The sequence below is a fragment of the Stegodyphus dumicola genome, chromosome 1 (genome assembly GCF_044657685.1).
Source record: "Stegodyphus dumicola isolate Sdum_Otavi_A_Nest chromosome 1, ASM4465768v1".
Lineage (NCBI taxonomy): Eukaryota > Metazoa > Arthropoda > Arachnida > Araneae > Eresidae > Stegodyphus > Stegodyphus dumicola.
Window position 1 is genome coordinate 285,171,364 of NC_140768.1, and position 21,379 is coordinate 285,192,742.

General features: G+C 30.7%; 2 protein-coding genes across 3 annotated transcripts in view; one reads left to right on the forward strand and one right to left on the reverse strand.

Annotated features, from left to right (window-relative positions):
- LOC118195297 (type I phosphatidylinositol 4,5-bisphosphate 4-phosphatase-A-like) overlaps nucleotides 1–10,903 on the forward strand; it is a 42,869-nt gene extending 31,966 nt beyond the window's left edge. The window contains exons 6-9 of one of the 2 annotated variants that reach the window (XM_035366592.2): nucleotides 191–240; nucleotides 3,950–4,040; nucleotides 6,170–6,224; nucleotides 10,602–10,903. In XM_035366592.2, coding sequence (XP_035222483.1) covers nucleotides 191–240; nucleotides 3,950–4,040; nucleotides 6,170–6,224; nucleotides 10,602–10,699 — 294 coding nt within the window. In that variant the 3' untranslated portion in view covers nucleotides 10,700–10,903. The remainder of the gene's footprint in view (nucleotides 1–190; nucleotides 241–3,949; nucleotides 4,041–6,169; nucleotides 6,225–10,601) is intronic. The other variant, XM_085808161.1, reaches the window with a different exon arrangement.
- A 1,880-nt stretch (nucleotides 10,904–12,783) lies between these two features.
- On the reverse strand, nucleotides 12,784–20,272 carry LOC118195299 (uncharacterized). Its single transcript, XM_035366596.2, has 2 exons — nucleotides 19,525–20,272; nucleotides 12,784–12,941 (listed from the first exon to the last, which is right to left on the reverse strand). The coding sequence occupies exon 1, from the start codon at nucleotides 20,003–20,005 to the stop codon at nucleotides 19,526–19,528; it is 480 nt and encodes a 159-aa protein (XP_035222487.2). The 5' UTR covers nucleotides 20,006–20,272; the 3' UTR covers nucleotides 12,784–12,941; nucleotide 19,525.
- Nucleotides 20,273–21,379: the final 1,107 nt, after the last annotated feature.

Below are 21,379 nucleotides of genomic sequence, written 5' to 3' on the forward strand. Positions count from 1 at the left end.
TCATAGAATTTTACTCAAAAATATTTATGGACACAAAGATTGAAATATAAATTAGTTTTTAGCAGTTGTATTTTAAAGATTATTGCTTCTGATTGATTAAGACATTTACATATTACTGCTTTCTTATATTTCAAGTTTAAAGATGTAAAATTATATTAAAAATTTCTAAGCTATATTCATTTTATTTCAGTATGATGTATTCACTAAGAAACTGGCTTTATGTCCTTACTGTGCCAAAAAGTAAGCTCCAGAATAAACATATTTTAATTCTAATAAGATGATGAACAATTTAAAGCCAAAATTTTAGAGTACATCTGTATCAACTCATTGTGCTTCCCTTAATTCCAGAGTTAAAATTTTTGATTTCAAAGCAAACAACAGCAGGAAACAGCAAAATATATTTAACTTCCACTTACTGGAAAAAATTTTTTGGAAAATTTCAGATCAAAATCATCATTTCGTCCCCTATTGAAATAGATAGTTAATAACTGGCAAAATCCTATTTTTTAATTATAATTAAAATACTCAGTTTTAAGAGACAGAAAGAAATTTATTTCTGAGATGCTGCTGTTCTGCCTCTTGAAATATGATGACCTTTTAATTGCTATTAAGGCAAAAGATAAAATTTTACCAGTTTTACCAGATAAAATTTTAATAAAACTCGTATATCTTAAATGATTTTTTAAAATTTGTTTATTTCTGTTTGACTGAGCAAAATAAAATAATCCAGCTAAGTTGTTTATTTTATTCTATTTTAGTTAATAATTTTGTTATACAACTCATTATGATTATTGCTTGAATCATATTAGAGTGGTTAAATGACCTGCTTTTAACAGGATTTTCCATTGGGGCAGAGGGGACACAGGAAAGAACAAAAGTGTCCAGTTTTCTTCTGTAGTAATTTTTTTTTTATGTATTCATAAAACTCATACTGGAGTCTTCTTTTGAAAAGATTTCAAAATATGAAAAAGAGTTTCATTTCACATCCTTCAAATAAAGGGATCTATAATTAGCTTCACATTTTGATATAATGCTACTTTAATGGATAATTACTGACTTTTAATTATGTGTAATCTTGAAGAGTATGTGTAGAATCAATATTTCTCATCCAAAACTTTCTGCCTTTGTATGCAATCATTATACAGGCTTGTTTTATGTCTGCATGGTATGATATATATGATTCTAATTTATATCCATGCAGAGTTTTAATATATTAGAATTATTATATTAATTTTAAACTATTGCTTATTTCACTTAATATATGAGAGATGCTAAACTGCAAATATTATTTCTACAGATATAATAAAGATAGAATAGCTATTCCCCATTAAAGTAATGGTAGTAAAGTATTATACACATTTGTTTTAACTCCCTGGATATCATTAGAGCGTGCACTGTATAAATACCACGTTCTTATTGTAAAAGGATTATTAGCCTTCCATACTAAAAAGCATAACAATCAATTAGATCAGTAGATTGTACATCTAGTATCATAATATGTTTGTTTTAAAAAAAGTATACATGTACAAAGTGTAAAATATAGATGTTTATCTTCTTTTTGTATTCTGAAAAATGAGCAAGATAGAACTCACAGCATAAAAAAGAGCTCTATGATCACGGATTTGTATAATTCAAACTTAAAATAAGTACTTATTTTTGTGAATTGTTTCTAAGGTAAGAGAGGTCCAGAAAAGAAAGAGAAACTTTTGAAATCTCAGTAAGCCATATTCTTCTGTTTTCTTTGGAGAAGCATAAAACAGCTGAAAAAAAATCCAGTATTTTGTACACCAGAAATTTCAGAGAACCCAGCTAAAAAAAGATAAAAACAGTGTTTTTAAAAGTTACAAAACAACATGAAAATGGATATTTTGAGAGATGAATGTGCCACGCATTTGACTCGCAATAGTTTGCAAATGCACAGACTTGCCATCAGTTGATATTGCATCTATAATTAACAAAATTTTCAACATTTTTCATATATTTGCTGTTAAAGATGTAGAACTTCTGTTACAAAGGAAGTGGGAACACTAGATGGTTTTCCTTACTTCTGGTATTAGAAAAACTCTTGAGATGTTCAGTGGTCTAAAACCATATATATATATATATATTTTGGTAGTGCATGACTTCAGAAATGTACTTTTAAATTATCCATAGTTCATAAAACTTAAAAAAGCAAATTTGTTTAATTTTCTAATAATCCTGAGCATCATCAAGAGATTTTTTTTGCAATTAGTTTTGTTACATTGGTTGGCAGAATACTAACAAGATAGAACCCAGTTTAAAGTTGGTACTTTCAGAAAGGTTAACTGCCTCTCAAACAAGTCCACAAATAAACTCATGCGAGCTGTTTTACGATCAAAATTAAGAATTAACTTGTTCATTTCTAACTTAGGTATTTCTGTGTTTGCAGAAGATACTGTAGATTCTGTTATGGTAGCAGTAATACTAGACTATAATTTTAATTTCTCCAATTCAAACCATCATTCATTTATTTCTCTCTCAGCATGCTGTTCTAATTTTATTTCTTTCCTATAAGATGGTTCAATAATTCTTTCATAAACTGTATATCATATGTGGAATTAGTGATTATAGCATTACTTATTTCAGGAATTCTAAAATTTCCTCTATCACTCTACACCTAGTGTCTCCACTAATTCAACTAAATCCTCTTTCTTCCCTTTTACTATATAAGCCATGCTTAAATGAAAGTAAATAAATTTTCTAAAACTTTGAGTATGCCAACATATAGTATACAGTTTAAAATATTTTTATACAGATTTAGTACACATCAAACATACATATTCAAAAGCAAACATAAAACAAAATAATAACTCATTTTACATTACTTTCCATATAGATTTTCTGAAATAACCTATAAAATACACAATGCCATTCTCAGAACATAAACTGTTATAGAATGATTTCAATAATTTACATTAGTGTAAAAATGTGGCAACTTTAGACGACACATATTTTGAAAACCTTTTTATGTTTTCAAAATAAATATGTTTTGAAAACCTTTTTATGTTTTCAAAATAAAACTAAGAGTTGTTTATTATGTATTTATTATATTTGAAATTTATTCTCACTGATTCATAAGAAAAACCTGCATACAACAAAAGACTTAAACTTTATACAAAATATTTCTTCAAATATTAATTTTTAATATTGCTGAAGTAGAGGTACTACCACAAAATTCCTCATTTAAATTTCAGCAATACTTCAAAATTTATTGTTTAGTACTAAAAGGATTGATATGCAACAGAACTCGTATGATATAATCAGGGCCATCTTGAACATTTAATTGATTTGGGATGATTAGCAGAAACAAAATTAGGTCAGTATGATCAGAATTCTTCTTATATTTACTTGATCTTGATGATCAGTGAAAATAAATTTAAGTCAAGGTGACCAGAATTCTGAAATTTTCCTTTAGTTCTGAATTTACCTAATATTTTAAACTTAATCTTTAAACATTAAAGTTTACTTATCTTTAATGTATCCATGGACTGTCCGTCATCATAACTTTTTTTGGTTTTGACGATCAATATGGTGATTTTCAGCCATATGTTTATAACCACCTAAATTGGATTTTTGGTCCCTAGGCTGCCAGTTTACAACAAGAACATACATTTCCTTACTTTGAAAGAAAAATAAACACTTGACAAAAATTATTTAAACACTTGTAAAAAATATTTTAAACATAACATAAAAAGAATTACAAGTGTAATATTTACAGCTCACTGGTATTACATAATGTTATACCATGGAACCTCCAAAGATAGCTACACAATCATTTTCCTGTTGTCCGCCAATAGCAGCACAATTAAAATTCAAACTTTAGAGGGAAGGAGAGCGAAGTCCCTCCGTCAAGTTCAGAATCAGGGGAGAAAAGATAATACAGTTTTTGATTTGTTAGAGTTATATACTGAATTGATTATTTTTACAGGTCAGCAGTCAGAAAAGAATTTGTTCGACGGCGAACAATACCTCTTTTTACATTAGCAGTATGTTTTCTAGTGGCTGGTATTACAATTCCAGTAAGTAATTTATAATTTTTGTGTGTAATAATGGTTTTAATCTTTTCATATTAATTCATTTGTGAAACCTATATAATACAAACAAATGTACACGAAACATATATAAAAAAGTATTCATAAACATGGAATTGTATCTTGGAACACTCTTAATTGTACATTCTTCTGATTTATACTACTAGTCTTCGAAAGTTTGTGACAGCAATACAGAAAACAATCTTTAATAGAGAAAAATATCTATTTTTGAAGCAATAAAGTTTAGGACTACAGGAAATTAGAAACCTCTTATACAAGCTGAATTTGAAACTACCTATGAAAAATTTATGAGCTGTATAACAAGGAGAAATGTTACATACTTTGTCATCTATTCAGTACAGTCTGAAATCTGAGACCACTGGATCAACAGCTTTTTTTTTTTATATATAACTCTTAAAAAAGGTAGGTGTGTCACAAAGGTGATTTTCTCCCAACTGTGATTTTTGTATGTCACTTTTGTACACCCGCTGGATAGGAAATCACTGTGGCCAGTAGCAATGCATTAACCTTAGCTGCAATCACACTTTAGGCTCTTAAGTGGTTGAGAAGGGGAAAGGATAACATTTTTCTATCTGACCTAAACAATAATAACTTAAGCCCTAAGATTTGGAAGAAATTAAGTTTAGTTACCACAGCAAACTGCACTCTTCCTGAATTAATTTGATCTAGTTTATTCTTTTTTAGACTTTTATTATTAAAGCTATTTTATCAAAATTAAAGCTTGACTTTTTGATAATGTAAAAAAGATTCTAATTCTGCAGCTGCAAAGCAAAAGCATATTTGATACTTCTATAATGGCACTAGGATGAGAAAATGGCATTGAACAATGTTATAACATTAAATTTTGTTACAAATTAGGTAAATTTGCAGCAAAAACAGTACACACGATTTGAAAAGTACATATATGATATTGCTTATATGACCCCAAAACAAACAAAAGAACAAAGAGCATAGTAGAAAGGACAATCTCCCATAAAAAAAGCATGAATGTCAAAATCAAAGACTAAAATAATGCTGATTGCATTTTTTGATTACAAAGGACTTATTCACCATGAATTTGTCCCTGAAAATGAATTAATTAATCAGTATTTTTACAAGGATATGCTTTTTCGATTAAGAAACAGGATAAAACAAGTTAGGAAGAAACTTTTTTTTTTTTTTTTTTTTTTCTGGGCAATGGTTTCTTTTACATGATTATGCTAAGCCTCATACAGCATTGTCAGTAGAACAGTATATTGTTAAGCATTCAGTTGCAGTGATAAATCACCCACAATATTCTCCTGATTTATCGCCAGCCGATGTTTTCCCTTTTCTGAAGCTTAAGTTGGCCACGAAAGGACAGAAATTTGAAAACATTTCAGATATTAAATCAAATGTTCCATACGTTTTGCATACGATTATGTTCAATGCCTCTAAACAGTGATTCATGACCAGAAGAAACACTGGAAAAAAACTGTATAACAATGGTTGATTGTTGTGAAGGAGATCAATTTATCTGAAGGTTAGTTAACTTTCTTTTATTTATAAGAAATTGTTTAGTTATTTTATGGATGTACCTTGTATTAATAGGCATATGAAATTTTGTCTATGCTTTCTCAAAATATGAAAGATGGCCAAAAATATAATCTAGCAGTGTGAGAGCAGCCTATTTTTATCACCAAATACTGTGCCTATGAAGTATACTTCTGCATCATGTACTTATATAAATAAAAAATAAAATGAATATTCATGGTTTTCTATATTTTTATTGTAATATTTATACAATATTATGAAATTAATAAAGTTAGCAGATATATAAATTATATACCTCCCGCCACAGTTTAAAATATAGAAATGTATTTCCTATGTTAAAATTGATTGCAATATGGTTTAAAGCTACACTTTTACTTAAATTTAATATTTTGAATATATCTTATCTTATTTCATTCTATTTTCTAAACTGGTTGAATTTGAATAATCATAAACTAAATTGTTATAAAGGGTACATGGATAAATTAAGTGCTCAATATGTGCTGCTAATTCAATCATACTTCAGTGATTCAAATTTTAAACAAAATTAATCATTAAAAAAATCTAGTAAATTTTTCTCTTTACAGGCAGTAACATTTGGGATTGTTACAAGCTTTCCAGGAATTATAGCAGTATATGTAGGTAAGTGATATCAATAAAAAATTATTACAGAACAAAGTCCAAGATCCAGACTGATCGGGACTTCAGTAATTCCAGATATTAGATTATCAGTTTAAATCTAGTAAGCTGGCATGCAGAAATTATAAAATTAAAAATATGAAATAATGAAGCATTTATGATCTAAAGGATGTCAAAATTTACACACACACACACACACACACACACACACACAAAAAAAAAAAAAAAAAAAAAAAAGAAGAAGCATAATATCCGTTTACTTTAGAAACATTTCTTTCAATATAAGTTGTTTAAGTTTTTTTTTTTTTTTTTTTTTTTGTGTGTGTGTGTGTGTGTGTATGTGCTAATATTCTCTCTTGATTCTATAGACAGATATAATTTTTTGTTCAGTTACAAAGTTCCATTGTTCAAATCCTGTAATTGCTGTGTCAAGATTCCCAAATAATTTGTCAATCAAAATTTTTTCATTTTCAATAACTTCTGTGTTATTTTCTTCACTATTGCTAGTTCTATTTTCTGGATCTAGAACCATACTTCAGATTTTGCCATCCATTGATTGGGGGCTTGTCATTGCAATGAAAAACTTCTGTCACATCATCTTCATTTATTAACACTTCTAAACTTTTCTTTACAAAATCCATTAATTAGAAAATTTCAGCTTTGGTTTGCAATACACAAAAACCTTCAAATTCGCGACTATCATCTTCATCATCCTTACCATGAAATATAGTAGCTGGTCATAGATGATGCCAAGCATTTTTTAAAGTATCTGGAGACACATCCTCCTGCGGTCTTGCAATGCTAGCAGATTTTATGTTAAAATATTTCGAAAATTTCTGAGTAGTCTTGTGTGTGCACTATTCCGATACCTATAGGCTGAATGATGGAAGTACAATTTGGAGGAAAGAATAATACAGATACCTTTCACTAAAACTTTAAGTGAAACATAAGCCAAACAGTTGTCTACAGTCAGGACAATTTTTGTGTCATCAGGTAAACCAACCGAATACAAATGTTGCTGAGCCTCAGCTATGAAATTATTTTCAAACCAATCATTCACTAACACTTGCTTCATCCATGCTCTTTTATTTGCACAATATATAATGGGAAAAATCTGTATTCCTTTACATGTTCGAGGTCATGTATTTTTTACGATTATGAAAAGTTTCCACTTGTGCTTACTAAAATTTTTATTCTGACTTTGGAATCTTTGACCCCAGTTGGAGCCTTTCCTGTAGAGTTTGCCAAGGTATTTTGTAATACATATTGACAGAAAAGACCAGTTTCACCAGCATTGTAAATTTTCCTTGAGGTAAGTTTTCACTCTTATTGAGTTTAGTGAATTCATCTGCAAATAGTTCAGCAGCTTCAGTAAGAGCTGAAGCTTTTTCACCTGAAATTTTTAGATTGCCAGTGGGGTGTCAGAAACCACAAAAAATTTAAAAAGTTCCTTTTCCTGTTTTCTTATGTCATATACAGCTGACTTTTTGGTGCTATACTCCTCACATAATTTTGAGACGGATACCCTTTATCTATTTTTTGCAGCAATTCCACATTCTTTTAATGGACATCGAAATATGCTTTCACTCTGTAGATCCTGTTGCAGCTCTAGAATTAGAATCTCTTTTTGACATAATTGAAAGTTTAAAACTTTAATTTACATAAAATTGCTGTAATCAAAACAGCCTGCAAAAATAATAAGCTGGATCAAATTAGAAAGTTAAGCAACAGCGCACTCTGCTACATTAACTGAAATTCCTTGGAGTATAATTTTAGTCCAGCTTCATAGCGTTTTCTACACATTATTGGCTATGTATCATGAGATTGATGACGAAGACGAGTTGTTCTGCTAAATTTTGTCTTGCTTCTATGGCACACCGAGACAATTATGCTTGAATTGTATTAGTTTGGTTATTTATTATACTTATGTCTATTTCTTGCACATACTTAAGTCCAAGTCCTGAATAAATTCCCACATATACTTAAGGCTTGTCGAGGGCCGGTACTAGATATCTTACACCTGATGCAGTTCTCTGCAGGTCAAAAATTTTGCTATCAAGTGCCTAAGTTCTAAATTTTGGGTCCCAGTGCTTTCCCTAAAATCTAAATATTTTGTTACTCAGTGTTTCTCTAAATTCCAGAAATTTTCTCTTCCTTAAATTCTGCTGCCTGGTGCAGCCATACGAGCTTTGACATCAGTTCCAGGTTTATGTGAATAACAAATCAGTTGTTCTTAATTAAAATAGCACTGAATGTAACATTTTGGCCTATGAGTATCATTAATAAAATCTATTTTTAGCATATGGAAAGAAAGATTTGTTAAATTTTTCCTCATCAACATTTCTTAGGGCATTAAACTTAAATCCATAATCACCAAGTGTAATGTCAGCAGAAAAGTTTACCATACACTTTGTTGTTCAATTACTAATATTTAAAAAAAAAAAAAAAAAAAAATGTTTAGGCATTGCTACATGAGTCATTATGCAAGTCATCATGTGCTGATAAACATGCGGTGATGAAAGCTAAATAATGATTGGACAGACTGGCGTCACGGGTATAAAATATTAGTTGATGTAAAATTAACGATGTTTCTATGAAGAATGTTTCAGTTGAGTTGTATACCAAGCAGATAAGCAGCTATATTGTAGTTGTTAAATTATTGATCATACAAATTTACGATAAAATGTGCTTCTTCAATAACCAGGTATCTTATTCAGCGCCAAAGTGAAATTAAGAATCAGGATGACTTTCCGCATGTTTTATTATAAAAATATAAATGTGCATGCGTAAAACATACAAAAACAAAAGTTGGTGGCTTTGAGGTCCAGATTTTAGACCATTCTGGATATAGGACATCTGGATCCCGGACTTTGTACTGTATTAATGTAATATTCTACAGCAATATTCTATTTAACTTAATTTAAAAAGAACATATCAGTAGATAGTTTTATATTCTTTCATAATGCATTCGATATTACTAACAGATTAGGAAATATTTGTATTCTAAAATAATGGTTACAATAACAATACTTCATTTTATATCAATTTAAATCTTAAATAAAATATATTTATTTCACATATATATTTCTTACCCAGTGTTGTGTTAGAAAGCTTTATGTATGTGCATATTAAAAAACATTACTTAATACTATTACATCTCTTAAAATTATGTAATAATTTTAACAGTGGAGAAAAGATAGTTAGAATAACATCATATCATCTAACATAGTTTTCTAATTTAAATAATTTTGGCACAGAAAATTGTTAAAAATTAAAAATGCTTTCTTTGATATCTTTACTTAATTGATAGAGATATGATAAAAGGTTTACAGCATAAATTATAAACAGAAATTAAATTGCATTAAAATTATAAAAACCTTTTATATCCTGTAATACTTCAGCCTTGCAGGTACTACTTTTGACGTGCAATTAAAAATTTTACTAGAATTAATTTGTATTGTTCATTACGCTTTGAACTGCTTCAGTATTTATAAGTATATATAAAAACACTATTAAAATATGGATTATACCAAAATGAAATTTTAAGACATTTAAATGAAACCCTATTAAGAATTCATACTGGTATTCACAACACTCTTTAACCTTCCAGCATGTGCGCTTGGCAATTTTACATGAGCACGCACGCGTCGTATTTTTACGACATCCGTTATTTTACCATTTTTGGCATGAAAAACGACAGAAATGAGTGAATATTGATAATAAATTTGTTAAGAAATAAAATATTAATCTTATTATTGCAAAATACAAATGATATCACATTCAAATAAAGTAAATTATTTTTAAGTTCTTATAAGTAGTTAGTGAGATGGAAATGCAATGATGTATTTCATTATAGAACATTTTTAATTTATTATTTAATAATTAGATTTTAAAATCGAAGCTAATTTTAATATTCACCAAAGACAAGTATAGACAACACATTAGGGAAAAAAGTAAGTTTAGCATTACTTACTTCAACAAGGAAATTTACTTCTTACTGGTTACAAAAATGCACTTTAATATTTTTATTTATTTCTAAAAAATAGAAATAAAAAATATAAGGAATGGAAATCGCTATCGTTCTCCCATCCAAAGGTTTCCTTGTCTTCATCAGATAATTCTTGAAGAATCCAAGCAAAATCAGCTGGTTGCACATATTTTTTTGCTAGTAAAACCGATATAAAATTTACAGAGTCAAATGTATTCAAATTAAAATAATACATGGCAATTAACAACACAAAATTACAAAAGATTTGAGAAAAAAAATATTTTCCGAATTTTAAAACACGACCACGCTGCTTGACTTTATCAAATTGTACTTAAAAATATCTTTTATAATATTAATTTGTATTTTTTACTTATTTATTTTTCTTTTGCTAGGTTTATTTCTAGTTTCTATTATACTTTTCTTGGCAGCAGTATTTTTTGACACAATTAGAGTGAGTGAAGTTGTACAGTCAAATACATATGACGAATAATTTCATTTCTATATTTTAAAAGGGTAGAAAATTGTATATTTATATGCTGAGCAATAGTATCATTAAAAATTTTGTTATTTCTTGAAATATATATTTCTTAAAGGAAGAAGATGGCTAACAAAGGTACTCATTAAATTTATTTTCATTTTCCAAACACATTTTGTATTACTTACATGAATTCAATTTTTCCAATTTTTTAATTGAATTAAGAAATACACTACAGCTCTTCATAATAAATTCAGCAACTAATGTAGCATTCATTTTTTTGTAACCAGAAGTTGTGAATTTACACAAGCACTTTTATTTCAGGCTGATGAAGTAGACTCAACATCAGCATAAAAAACATCCATGATAATTTTTAATAATTGAGCAACTACAATACTTATGCATGATACAATATAAAAAATTTGCTGGGATACCGAATGATATAAGCTTTCATGTTATTCAATACTAAAATATTATATAATTTTAACATTGGAGAAAAGATAATTAGTCAGGAAGTTAACATATACGTAGCGTATTCGGAAACTAAGTACCGTTTCATTCTAGTGCAGTCGCAGCGCTGTGGTAGGCGTCCCACGCATGCGCACTAGTCTTTCTTGTTCACTGACTTTCAATTGTCGCCATTTTGGTTGCTCTATGTTGTGTTTTCAGTTTGCTGTGCACATTCAAAATGTTTAAGACAATTAGTTCTCCCGCTGACTGTGAGATTCGTGCCGTGATTAAATTTTTGAACGCGAGGAATGTTAAACCGGCCGAAATTTATCGTCAAGTGACAGAAGTTTACGGTGAATACGCGATAAGTGATGGAATGGTGAGAAAGTGGGTAAGAATGTTTAATGCAGGTCGAACAAATGTCCATGCCGAGGCTCAGAGTGGTTGGCCTTCTGTTGTCACCGATGATTTGGTAAGGAAAGTTGATGAAGCAATTCATGAGAACAGACGCTTCACAATGACAACTCTTTCAGACGCATTTACACAAATTTCACGTACTGTTTTGTTCGAAATTGTGTCTGACCACTTGAATTATTGCAAACTGTGTTCCCGATGGGTTCCAAAAATGCTCACTGATGTTCACAAAACAAAGCGACTTGATAGTGCCCTGACATTTCTCACGCGGTACAGTGATGAGGGAGAAAACTTTTTAAACCAAATAGTGACAGGTGATGAAACTTGGGTGTGTCATTTCACACCAGAATCGAAACAACAATCGATGGAGTGGAGACACACTCATTCTCCGAAAAAACAAAAGTTCAAAGTGACAATGTCATCACAAAAAATCATGTGCACGGTCTTCTGGGATAGGAAAGCGTTTTGCTTACTGAATTTCTTCCCAGAGGTGAAACCATGATTGCGGCACGATATTGTGAGACTTTAACAAAACTAAGGCGTGCCATTCAAAACAAATGAAGAGGAATGCTCAGTAAAGGAATTGTGTTGCTCCATGACAATGCTCGGCCCCATACTGCTGGTGTCACTCAATCGTTAATTCGACAGTTTCATTAGGAGCAGTTTGATCACCCGCCGTACAGCCCAGACTTGGCACCGTCCAACTATGACTTGTTCCTGCACATGAAGCACGAGCTTGGTGGCAAGCGCTTTGGATCTGACGATGACACAAAAAATGCTGTGGAGTCGTGGTTATCGAAACTGGCGGGAAGTTTCTTTGACGATGGTATACAAAAACTGGTCACCCGCTATGACAAGTGTTTGATCATTGGCGGAAACTATGTTGAAAAATAGTTTAAGACATGTATTTTCATGCAAAAATAAAACTGTATTCAAAAAAATTATTTTACTATTTTTTTTTTTAAAACAGTACTTAGTTTCCGAATACGCCTCATACATAAATTGTATTTTTTCTTTAAAATGTACAGATGGATTAAAAAAGTATGCATTTTTTATTTTTTGGGAGAAAAATCATGTAATACTCTTTGAAATAACAAATAAGCATGAAAACAGTGAATATCAGCACACCGTAACTTTCAATTTTAACTACTATTACACCTTTAAGCAGTCATTTGAGATAAATTATAGTATGAAATGTTTTCACTGCTAATAAAGTGAGCAGAATGATATAGAAATGAGTATTGTAATATATTTTATTTACCTGTAATTTTACAAAAAGAATATCAAGTACACATAAAAATTAAAAGAAATAAAAATTTTCAATTCAACTTCAAGTTGGAAGCAAATGGAAGAGATCCTTGAGTTCATCATCACAGTATGTTTCTTTGAGATTCTGTAAAATAAATACTAAATAAATTTCAAGAAATAAAATTAAAAAAGCCTCAAAATATTTATAATAAAACACTTCACCAAGTATCAGCCTTTTAGAAAATGTTAGTGTATTACGCATAAAATGTAATAAAATTTTTAATTTCTTTACACCTCTAATGTTTTGGGCCAGGCTTCGACAACCTTTGGCACATGGAACTCAATGGTACTCTCCACCACTCTACAAAGTTATCAACCTTAGACAAATCCTGTCTTTCCTCTCTGCAGTGTCGGGAAAGTTTAGTTGACAATTTCGTCACAGCACTTAATTTCTGTAATGAACACTGTTGTTACACAGTGTGTCCTTCTAATGACGAAACAAAACAGTCCAGCGATGTTTATTCTGTATCACCGAGGGACCCGATTCTTATATCAGCTGAAACAATCTAAATCATATTAAAGATCATTTTTTTAATACAATCTATAAAACTAGAGAAAAAATAGCTTCTTAAAACATTCTTTCTAAGAGGATTAATATAAAAATTTATATTTTTATTTTTTAAAGCTGGGACTTGAACCAAACTGTCTAACCTGTCTAACTTTTAAAGTTTAATCTACATGGTGGTTATAATTAAAGTTCCACTTTGAAATGGTCATAAAAGGAAAACTACCAGACCAAATGTTATCAAACTTGGGAATCGTGTAAAGGAGGTTATGGGAATTTATCTTCAGATTGTACGCACTTGTGCAAGTGATTCGCGATCTCACATTTCTTAATTGCTAATTCGTGGTTTTCATGGACGAATTTCTCCCTTACACGGATGGCGCACTCAACTTTAACGCCTTTAAATGGTAATTTGCTTACTTCAAAGTTTCTTAAGGGTATACAACATATTAAACTTGTGAAACAAAAGGTTAAGTTAGATTCCGACCCATATTTCGTTTAACAATATTGCACACAGTGCCATTTCCCCCTGGTAAGGTTTCGAACTTTCTTTTTTTCGTGGAAAATAAATTCCCATGACCTCCTTTACACGGTTACCAAGTTTGATAACATTTGATCCAGTAGTTTTCCTTTTATGACCATTTCAGAGTGGACCTTTAATTATAACCTCCCTGTATATTGTTAAATTTTTATTTGAAGCTATGCGTTATATGTATACCATGCGTAAGATTTTCGCTTTTATGGAAAAAATAAAGAATCGCAGCAAATATACTTAGGATATTGGACCAAAACTGAAAAAATTTCCCCTCTCTCCAAAAATAAAATATTGAAACTTTGACCTTGAATTTATTGGATTATCGAAATATTCAATTTGACTTATCTTTCAAGTCCTAGTTCCGACAACAATTCCGTCAAAAATTCCGAATTACTGAAGCTGAAGTAAAAGGTTTAGTATATATTCACTGTATGTTAATAAAGTAATCAGAGTGTAATAAAAATAGATTATAGAATTTATCTTTTTTGTCTGAATGCAAAGGATGTAATGGAAGAGAAGACTTGTAGAGATCTGTTTTTGACATGACTCTAAAAGTAGATGTCATACTCCTTTTGTCTCTTCAATGTCCAAAAACTTTCCTTTGAGAGGCAACTTTAGTTTTTGGGAAAGAAAAAAATCACAAGAAGACAAATTTGAAGAACATGCAAGATGATTGAGTACACATACTTATTTTCAGAACAAAAGCATTTCTCTGATTGGTTAATGAATAATGAAAAGATGCATTGTCATGCAACACAAAACATTTGGAATATGTTTTCTGACTGAATAATGTTAAGATTAAAAGTCATCTGCTTAACCCATTAGCCACCGGTGTTGCGTTGACGCAACGGTCAAAATAAATGCGTATATAAATATAACTACGTAAGATATTTTATACCAGCAGATGATTTTGTGTAGGGAATATTATGAAGATTATTTCTGTAAAAAATATTTGCCTTCAATAATCATTTTGTTTATAATAATTAATCTCATACTTTAAGCAAAATTTTCGACCGGTTATTTTTGCTGAAAATATTTAACGAAAGAATCGCTGTCCTTATGAGTGATCTATTTTTAGTCAAGGTCACTGTTTATCAGAACATTAAATCAGTCAGATGTTTATATTTGTATTGCGAAGAAAGGGAAAATAGGTGTTGCGTTGACGCAACGTCAGCAGGAAACGGGTAGTCAATCTCCTTTTTCACTCATTCCTTTCGATGTTCTGGTTTTTTAAAAATGCCTAGAACGAGGTATCTTACATTAGAAGAAGCCCTTCAAAGATTTTTTGATGAAGAAACAGATGATGATAATGTTAATAATGACCAGAATGAAACTGATATTGTTGTTGTTCCCCCAGAAATTGCAGAGACTACTGACGAAGAAGAAAGGAATGGCAATGTTTTAAATAATGGTAATGATATTTTACCAAATGATACTGCTGGGAAAGTTGAAATTGACGAAAAAAGTAAGTTTCAGCCTTCTAAAAGCAGTTATAGTCATACTAAAAAATTTAAAAAGCAGAAGACTGAAATCTTGAAGTGGATCAAAAAGGAACTGTTAGTTATGTCTCAGGAAGAACATGAAGGAAGAGATAAAAGAGAAATTATAAAAGACAAAACACAAGGTAAAACTAGTGCACATATTTTCGATTTTCTTTTTGGTTTAGACATTTACTCTCTTCTCGTTGAACAGACAACTATATACGCTCAGGAAAAAAAAATGCCCAGAATTTATTGCATCTGAAGCCTATATGAGAAAATTTATTGGAATACTATTGCTTACAGGATATCATTCTTTACCTCAAGAAAAAGTGTATTAATCTTGTGATAAGGACATTTCTGTACCTGTCATATAAGAATTAATATCATGTTTGCAGTACAGGAATATTAAGCAGAATTTGCATTTGACAATAGTCAAATTGACAATACTGATAAATTATATGAGGTGAGACCGTATCTAAACTTACTAAATATCACCACTTTTTACTACTGGAAATATAAAGTCTGTTTTAGATTTCAGACGTGAGAATGCATTACAGCCGGCTGATCTTTGGAATATGGTAACTAGTAGTTTGGCGACATTTTGGAGGCGATAAAGGTTACTACCTAGGACTTTGGTAATAATGTGAGAAGCACTCAGTTCCGATTACGCATTATTTTGTGTGAGGAAAATGAGAGATCATGAGATATGCGACATTAATGAACGAATTACAGTTCTTTAATCGGGAAAGGGGGGAATTTGGAAAACTGTAGTACTATATTATTTTGTATTAAGCTTCATTGTGTGAAATAGTGAAAGTGTGCGTGCCACGTAATGAAGATTCTGAAGATTAGGTAAGTTAGTATTTTTAATCATTTGAGGATATTATTTTTATACATTGTTCTAAATGTAAGGAGTAAATAAATTAATATGATATTATTGGAAAATTGTTATTAGCAATGATTTAGTTTAAAGTAATTAGGATTGTAATCTAATTTTTATTAATTTAATGTATGTGCTTATTTATATTTTAAGTCGTGTTTTTTAATTTAATTATATTTTAATTGAATGATCGTGATTTTGTGAGTTATATGTTTGTAGTATTTTGGAATACGTTTGAGTACAATACGTTGAGTATTTTCATGCATTTTCGTGAAATTTTTCTAATTTATGAGAAAAAAGCAGTGTACATGGATATAGTGAAGAGTGTGCGCAATGCCATTTTTGTGCAATTCTGGGATGTTTTTTTAAGTAAAAATAAGTCGACATGTACATGGTTTAGTGATATTTTAATTTAACGATCGTGATTTTGAGAGTTATATGTTTGTAGTATTTTGGAATACGTTTGAGTAGAAGTAAATGTGCATGGAAAGAATTTAAGTATTTGTAATCATTTTTAATGTTTTGTTATAAATTTGTTGGTAACGTTTATAATAGATAATTTAGAGGTAAAAGTTTTTGGATATTTTATTTATTTTATACGTGCAAATGTCCATCTTTGGAAAGGGTATATACTTTTTCGCGATCAGGTAATTTCATATATGTCCTTTTTACTGAATTTAAGGATTCACAAAATTGTCATGCGTTTTCGTGAAATTTTTCTAATTTATGAGAAAAAAGCAGTGTACATGGATATAGTGAAGAGTGTGTGCAATGCCATTTTTGTGCAATTCTGGAATGTTTTTTTAAGTAAAAATAAGTCTACGTGTACATGGTTTAATTATATTTTAATTAAATGATAGTTATTTTGTGAATTATATGTTTGTAGTAATTTGGTATACGTTTCAGTGGAAGTAAACGTGCATGGAAATAATTTAAATATTTGAGACTAAGTATTTGTAACCATTTTTAATGTTTTGTTATGAATTCGTTGGTGACGTTTATAATAGATAATTTAGAGGTAAAAGTTTTTGGATATTTTATTTATATTATACGTGGAAATGTTCATCCTTGGATAGGGTATATACTTTTTCGCGATCAGGTAATTTCATATATGTGCTTTTTACCGAGTTTAAAGATTCACAAAATTTTCCTGCATTTTCGTGCAAATTTTTGTAATTTATGAGAAAATAGCAGTGTAGATGGATTTTCAAGAGTGTGCGCAATGCCATTTTTGGCGCAATTCTGGGATGTTTTTTTAAGTAAAAATAAGTCGACGTGTACATGGTTACTGTGTATGTGCAATTTTGAAAAACACTGCAAGAAGTTTGCGATTCTGCACTTTTTCCAAATTTTGCAGTTAATACTTGTCATGATTAAGGAGTTTTGTTCCATAAATTTCTAGCATAAGTGTAATTCGGCTAGCAGATTGTTGGAAAAAGTGTTGAGTAAATAAAAAGAAAAGAAACATGTCTTTACTTCGTGAAGACAAAATGGCGGCGAAAAAAAAAATAGAGGGTTGCTGTAGCAGAGTTGGTCGCCAAAAAATCGCCAAGTTACCATAATCCAAAGATCAACCGTGCTTTTTACCGAGTTTAAAGATTCACAGAATTTTTTTGCATTTTCGTGCAAATTTTTGTAATTTATGAGAAAATACCAGTGTAGATGGATAAAGTTAAGAGTGTGTGCAATGCCATTTTTGGGCAATTCTGGGATGTTTTTTTAAGTAAAAATAAGTCAACGTGTAAATGGTTTATGTGTATGTGCTATTCTGTAAAACGCGTAAGGACTTTGCGATTGTGCACTTTTTCCCAATTTTGCAGTTAATATTTGTCATGATTAAGCAGTTTTGTTACATAAAATTTCTAGCATAAGTGTAATTCGGCTAGTAGATTGTTGGAAAAAGTGTTCAGTAAGTAAAAAGAAAAGAAACATGTCTTTACTTCGTGAAGACAAAATGGCGGCGAAAAAAAATAGAGGGTTGCTGTAGCAGAGTTGGTCGCCAAATTTTCGCCAAGTTACCATAATCCAAAGATCAACCAACATTCCTATTTTTATCCCTAAACACTATCTTAATGTCCTTCAGCATGGCCTTAATTTTGTCTTCACTGCTAATAGGTCAGCAATACAATTTAGCAAGATGTCAGAACTGCACCGTGGGTATTATTTCTTTCATATTCTATACAATTTTTCCTTAGACATTTTATTATCTTTCACTGATTTCTTTTGCCAGAGAAGTGAACATGTTAACAAAAACACCAATATAAGCAAGCCTTAAGCGAAGCCGGTTATGTAACTCAGTCAGAACTAAATACAAGATAGGTCACCTGTTACAGGTATGGCCTGGTAGGTCACCTTCGTGAAAATACCTATAACTTTACACATAATTAATATTCTGATGTATTTAATTCAGGATTTATTGCAGGTTTGAGTAATAATAAAAATAACTGTAGATGTATGAAAAGTATTCTATGTTCAACTGCTTGAATATTTGTTCCCAATTTACAATTTTTCTAGTTAACGTGTTCTTAACCCTGTGGGAGATGCAAAGAACCATCTTTTAGTTTAGAATGTAAGTTGTGTAAACATGGTTGCTCTTTTGCATAAAAAATAATTAAACGGCAAATAGAAATACACAAGTTAGTTAGAAATGGTTAAATAGAAATATACAAGAAATAGACTACCAAGTAATAATTTAATTAGTTTTAAATTTGGATTACTCTTATATGTACCATTATGCCAATTATGTACCATTATGCTGTTTGTATTTCAAGCCGTTTCTTGTGCACTGTGTAAATCTAAAAGTATCTAAAAATCAAAATGATCTTCAGTCATCAGCTGATATACTGGGTTACATAAAACTCCAAGTGAACAAACTTGAACCATCATTCGCTCTTTGAAAAGGAGAGTCCCTTGTAAAATATACAGAATATTTTTACAAAAGAAAAGCAAATTTAAACTGAATTTGTCTTAACTTATCTGTCTTATCATACATATAAAACATATCAGTCTTACTATTCATAATTCAGTAAATTATAAACATTCATAAAATCCTAGTGCATTTCAGTGTTTATTAACAAGAAATATTATAACTAAAACCAATAAATAGATATTCCACTATGGATGAAACAATTATTACAAATTAAAAATTTACAAAACCGTTTATCCACTTGACCCACTGGCTGTAATATAAGAACTAGTAGGATTTAATATGGTTTTTTAATTAACATGGAAATATTCTAAAAAGGTATAAATAAATGGAAGATTTACCTCACTGTTTTGACTGATGAGTACTCTGTAGTTTTCCAGACAGATATTTACAATCTTGGCTAGAAGAACTACCAGGCATATTGAGATGCGTAGGCGCTCTGCCATGGGCTGAAAAAGGTTCTGGCACATTGCTTTGCATCACAGAATATAGACTAACTGAATTTCCTGACTGATACGCTTCCATATGGTCTCGATCACTCATAGGTACCGCTGGCTCAATTTTTTTAGTCTCGATAAATGGATCATCATTACACATGTTTTGTCCAGTCTCTTGTACATAATTTTGCATTACTTCTCTAGCTCTGTTTGGACAGAATTCTACATCTTTAGCAGCATAATACGACGCCTGTTGATCATTAAAATGTATTTCAGTTGAGTTCTCATTTTTCTTAGAATAGGTACGATCTTGCACGAAAATTCTGGGCATTACTTGTTTAATTGGGGAGGAAGACAGACAACGAGGTATGTTCCTGGTGAACATGATGACAGTAATAAGGTAAAATGTTCAAAGGAACAACAACATATGACTTCTTCTAACAGCTTTGAATCAAATTAAAAACACGCTACACGTAACGTTGAAGGTTACTACAATGAAAGACAAACGTTTCCAAAATATCGCCAATGAGATACATTCCACAAGAGAAGAGGAGGAAAAAAAGACCTTGTTTGTTTACAACAGTCAATTATTGTACACACAAACGCGGAAACGTGTACGGGAAAATGCACCGTCACGTGCATAGCTCTGGGCAAGTTTGCTATATTTGGCTACTTATCACGCTTTGTGTTGAATTATGGCAAATGTTGTTGTATACGAGCGCCTCTACATTGGATTATCATCTATCCCAGAACTCCACAACCCTGTGGTTGCTTGATCGCCAAACGTCACTTCCGCTTGAAAAGATGAAAATAAGTTGGCGTGGGTGAGATAATGTTATTGGGTATAATTTTACAATTTTTAAAAACTTTTAGCAATCTAATGTTGTTTTTCGCAGAACCATAATGTTCCATGCAGCTCTTAAGTATCGTGGGTCCCCAAATATTCTAAATAATTAATGAAGTAATGTTTTTACTTCCATGTATGAAATAAAGGAAGCATTGTAATCACGAAAAATTCCACCATATTTCAACGGAAATATTTATTTCGATCGCTATCAAATGCAATTTAACGATGTTTTTGCGGAACATCTGTACGTAAAAACAGAATAAAGGACTTTCCCCAAACGAATTATAAAACTGATTTAAAATGTATTCAGAAGGGATTTTTTTTTCTGTCATCTGTACGTGCGTACGTATGTATGTATGCATCTCGAATAATTCAAAAACGAGTAGCCTCAGAACGTTACAATTTTGTATATAGGACTGCTTTAATATGTAGTTGTGCATCTCCCTTTTTGGTTGCAATTGGCCGCACCGAAGGTTATATACAAACACTGTTACTCGGCACAGTGAGCAAATTTTTTTTATTCTTATGTGTTGGTAAATTGCGCATTTTTTGCCTTAACAATGGTTGAATTATGTTGTTCTTATCTTCCGGTTAAGGTTTTTATGCTTTTAGTTAATCTGCATGCTATAGTTGTAGAATTATCAACAATTTAAAAGTTGTTTAAAGCGGGTAAGCCTAATTTTTTATCATACTAAGAGCGCATAGTGAATTTTAGTTTCAGAAAGTAGCACCTCCTTTTACTCTATCAGGTGAAGAGCATCGGTAAAACAAAAAGACGAAAGTAAAAGTCAAGTTCCCGCCATCAGTCGACGAATAAGATGAGTTTCTGGTCGAAGGTCCAAATCAGTGTACTGAAGAATCTAGTATGAGTAAAAAATGTTAAGGATGGAAAATGTCAGATCGATATTTGTG

Bases quoted from the DNA above. Each gene is read 5' to 3' on its own strand.
- LOC118195299 (XM_035366596.2), bottom strand. From the start codon at position 20,005: ATGTTCACCAGGAACATACCTCGTTGTCTGTCTTCCTCCCCAATTAAA.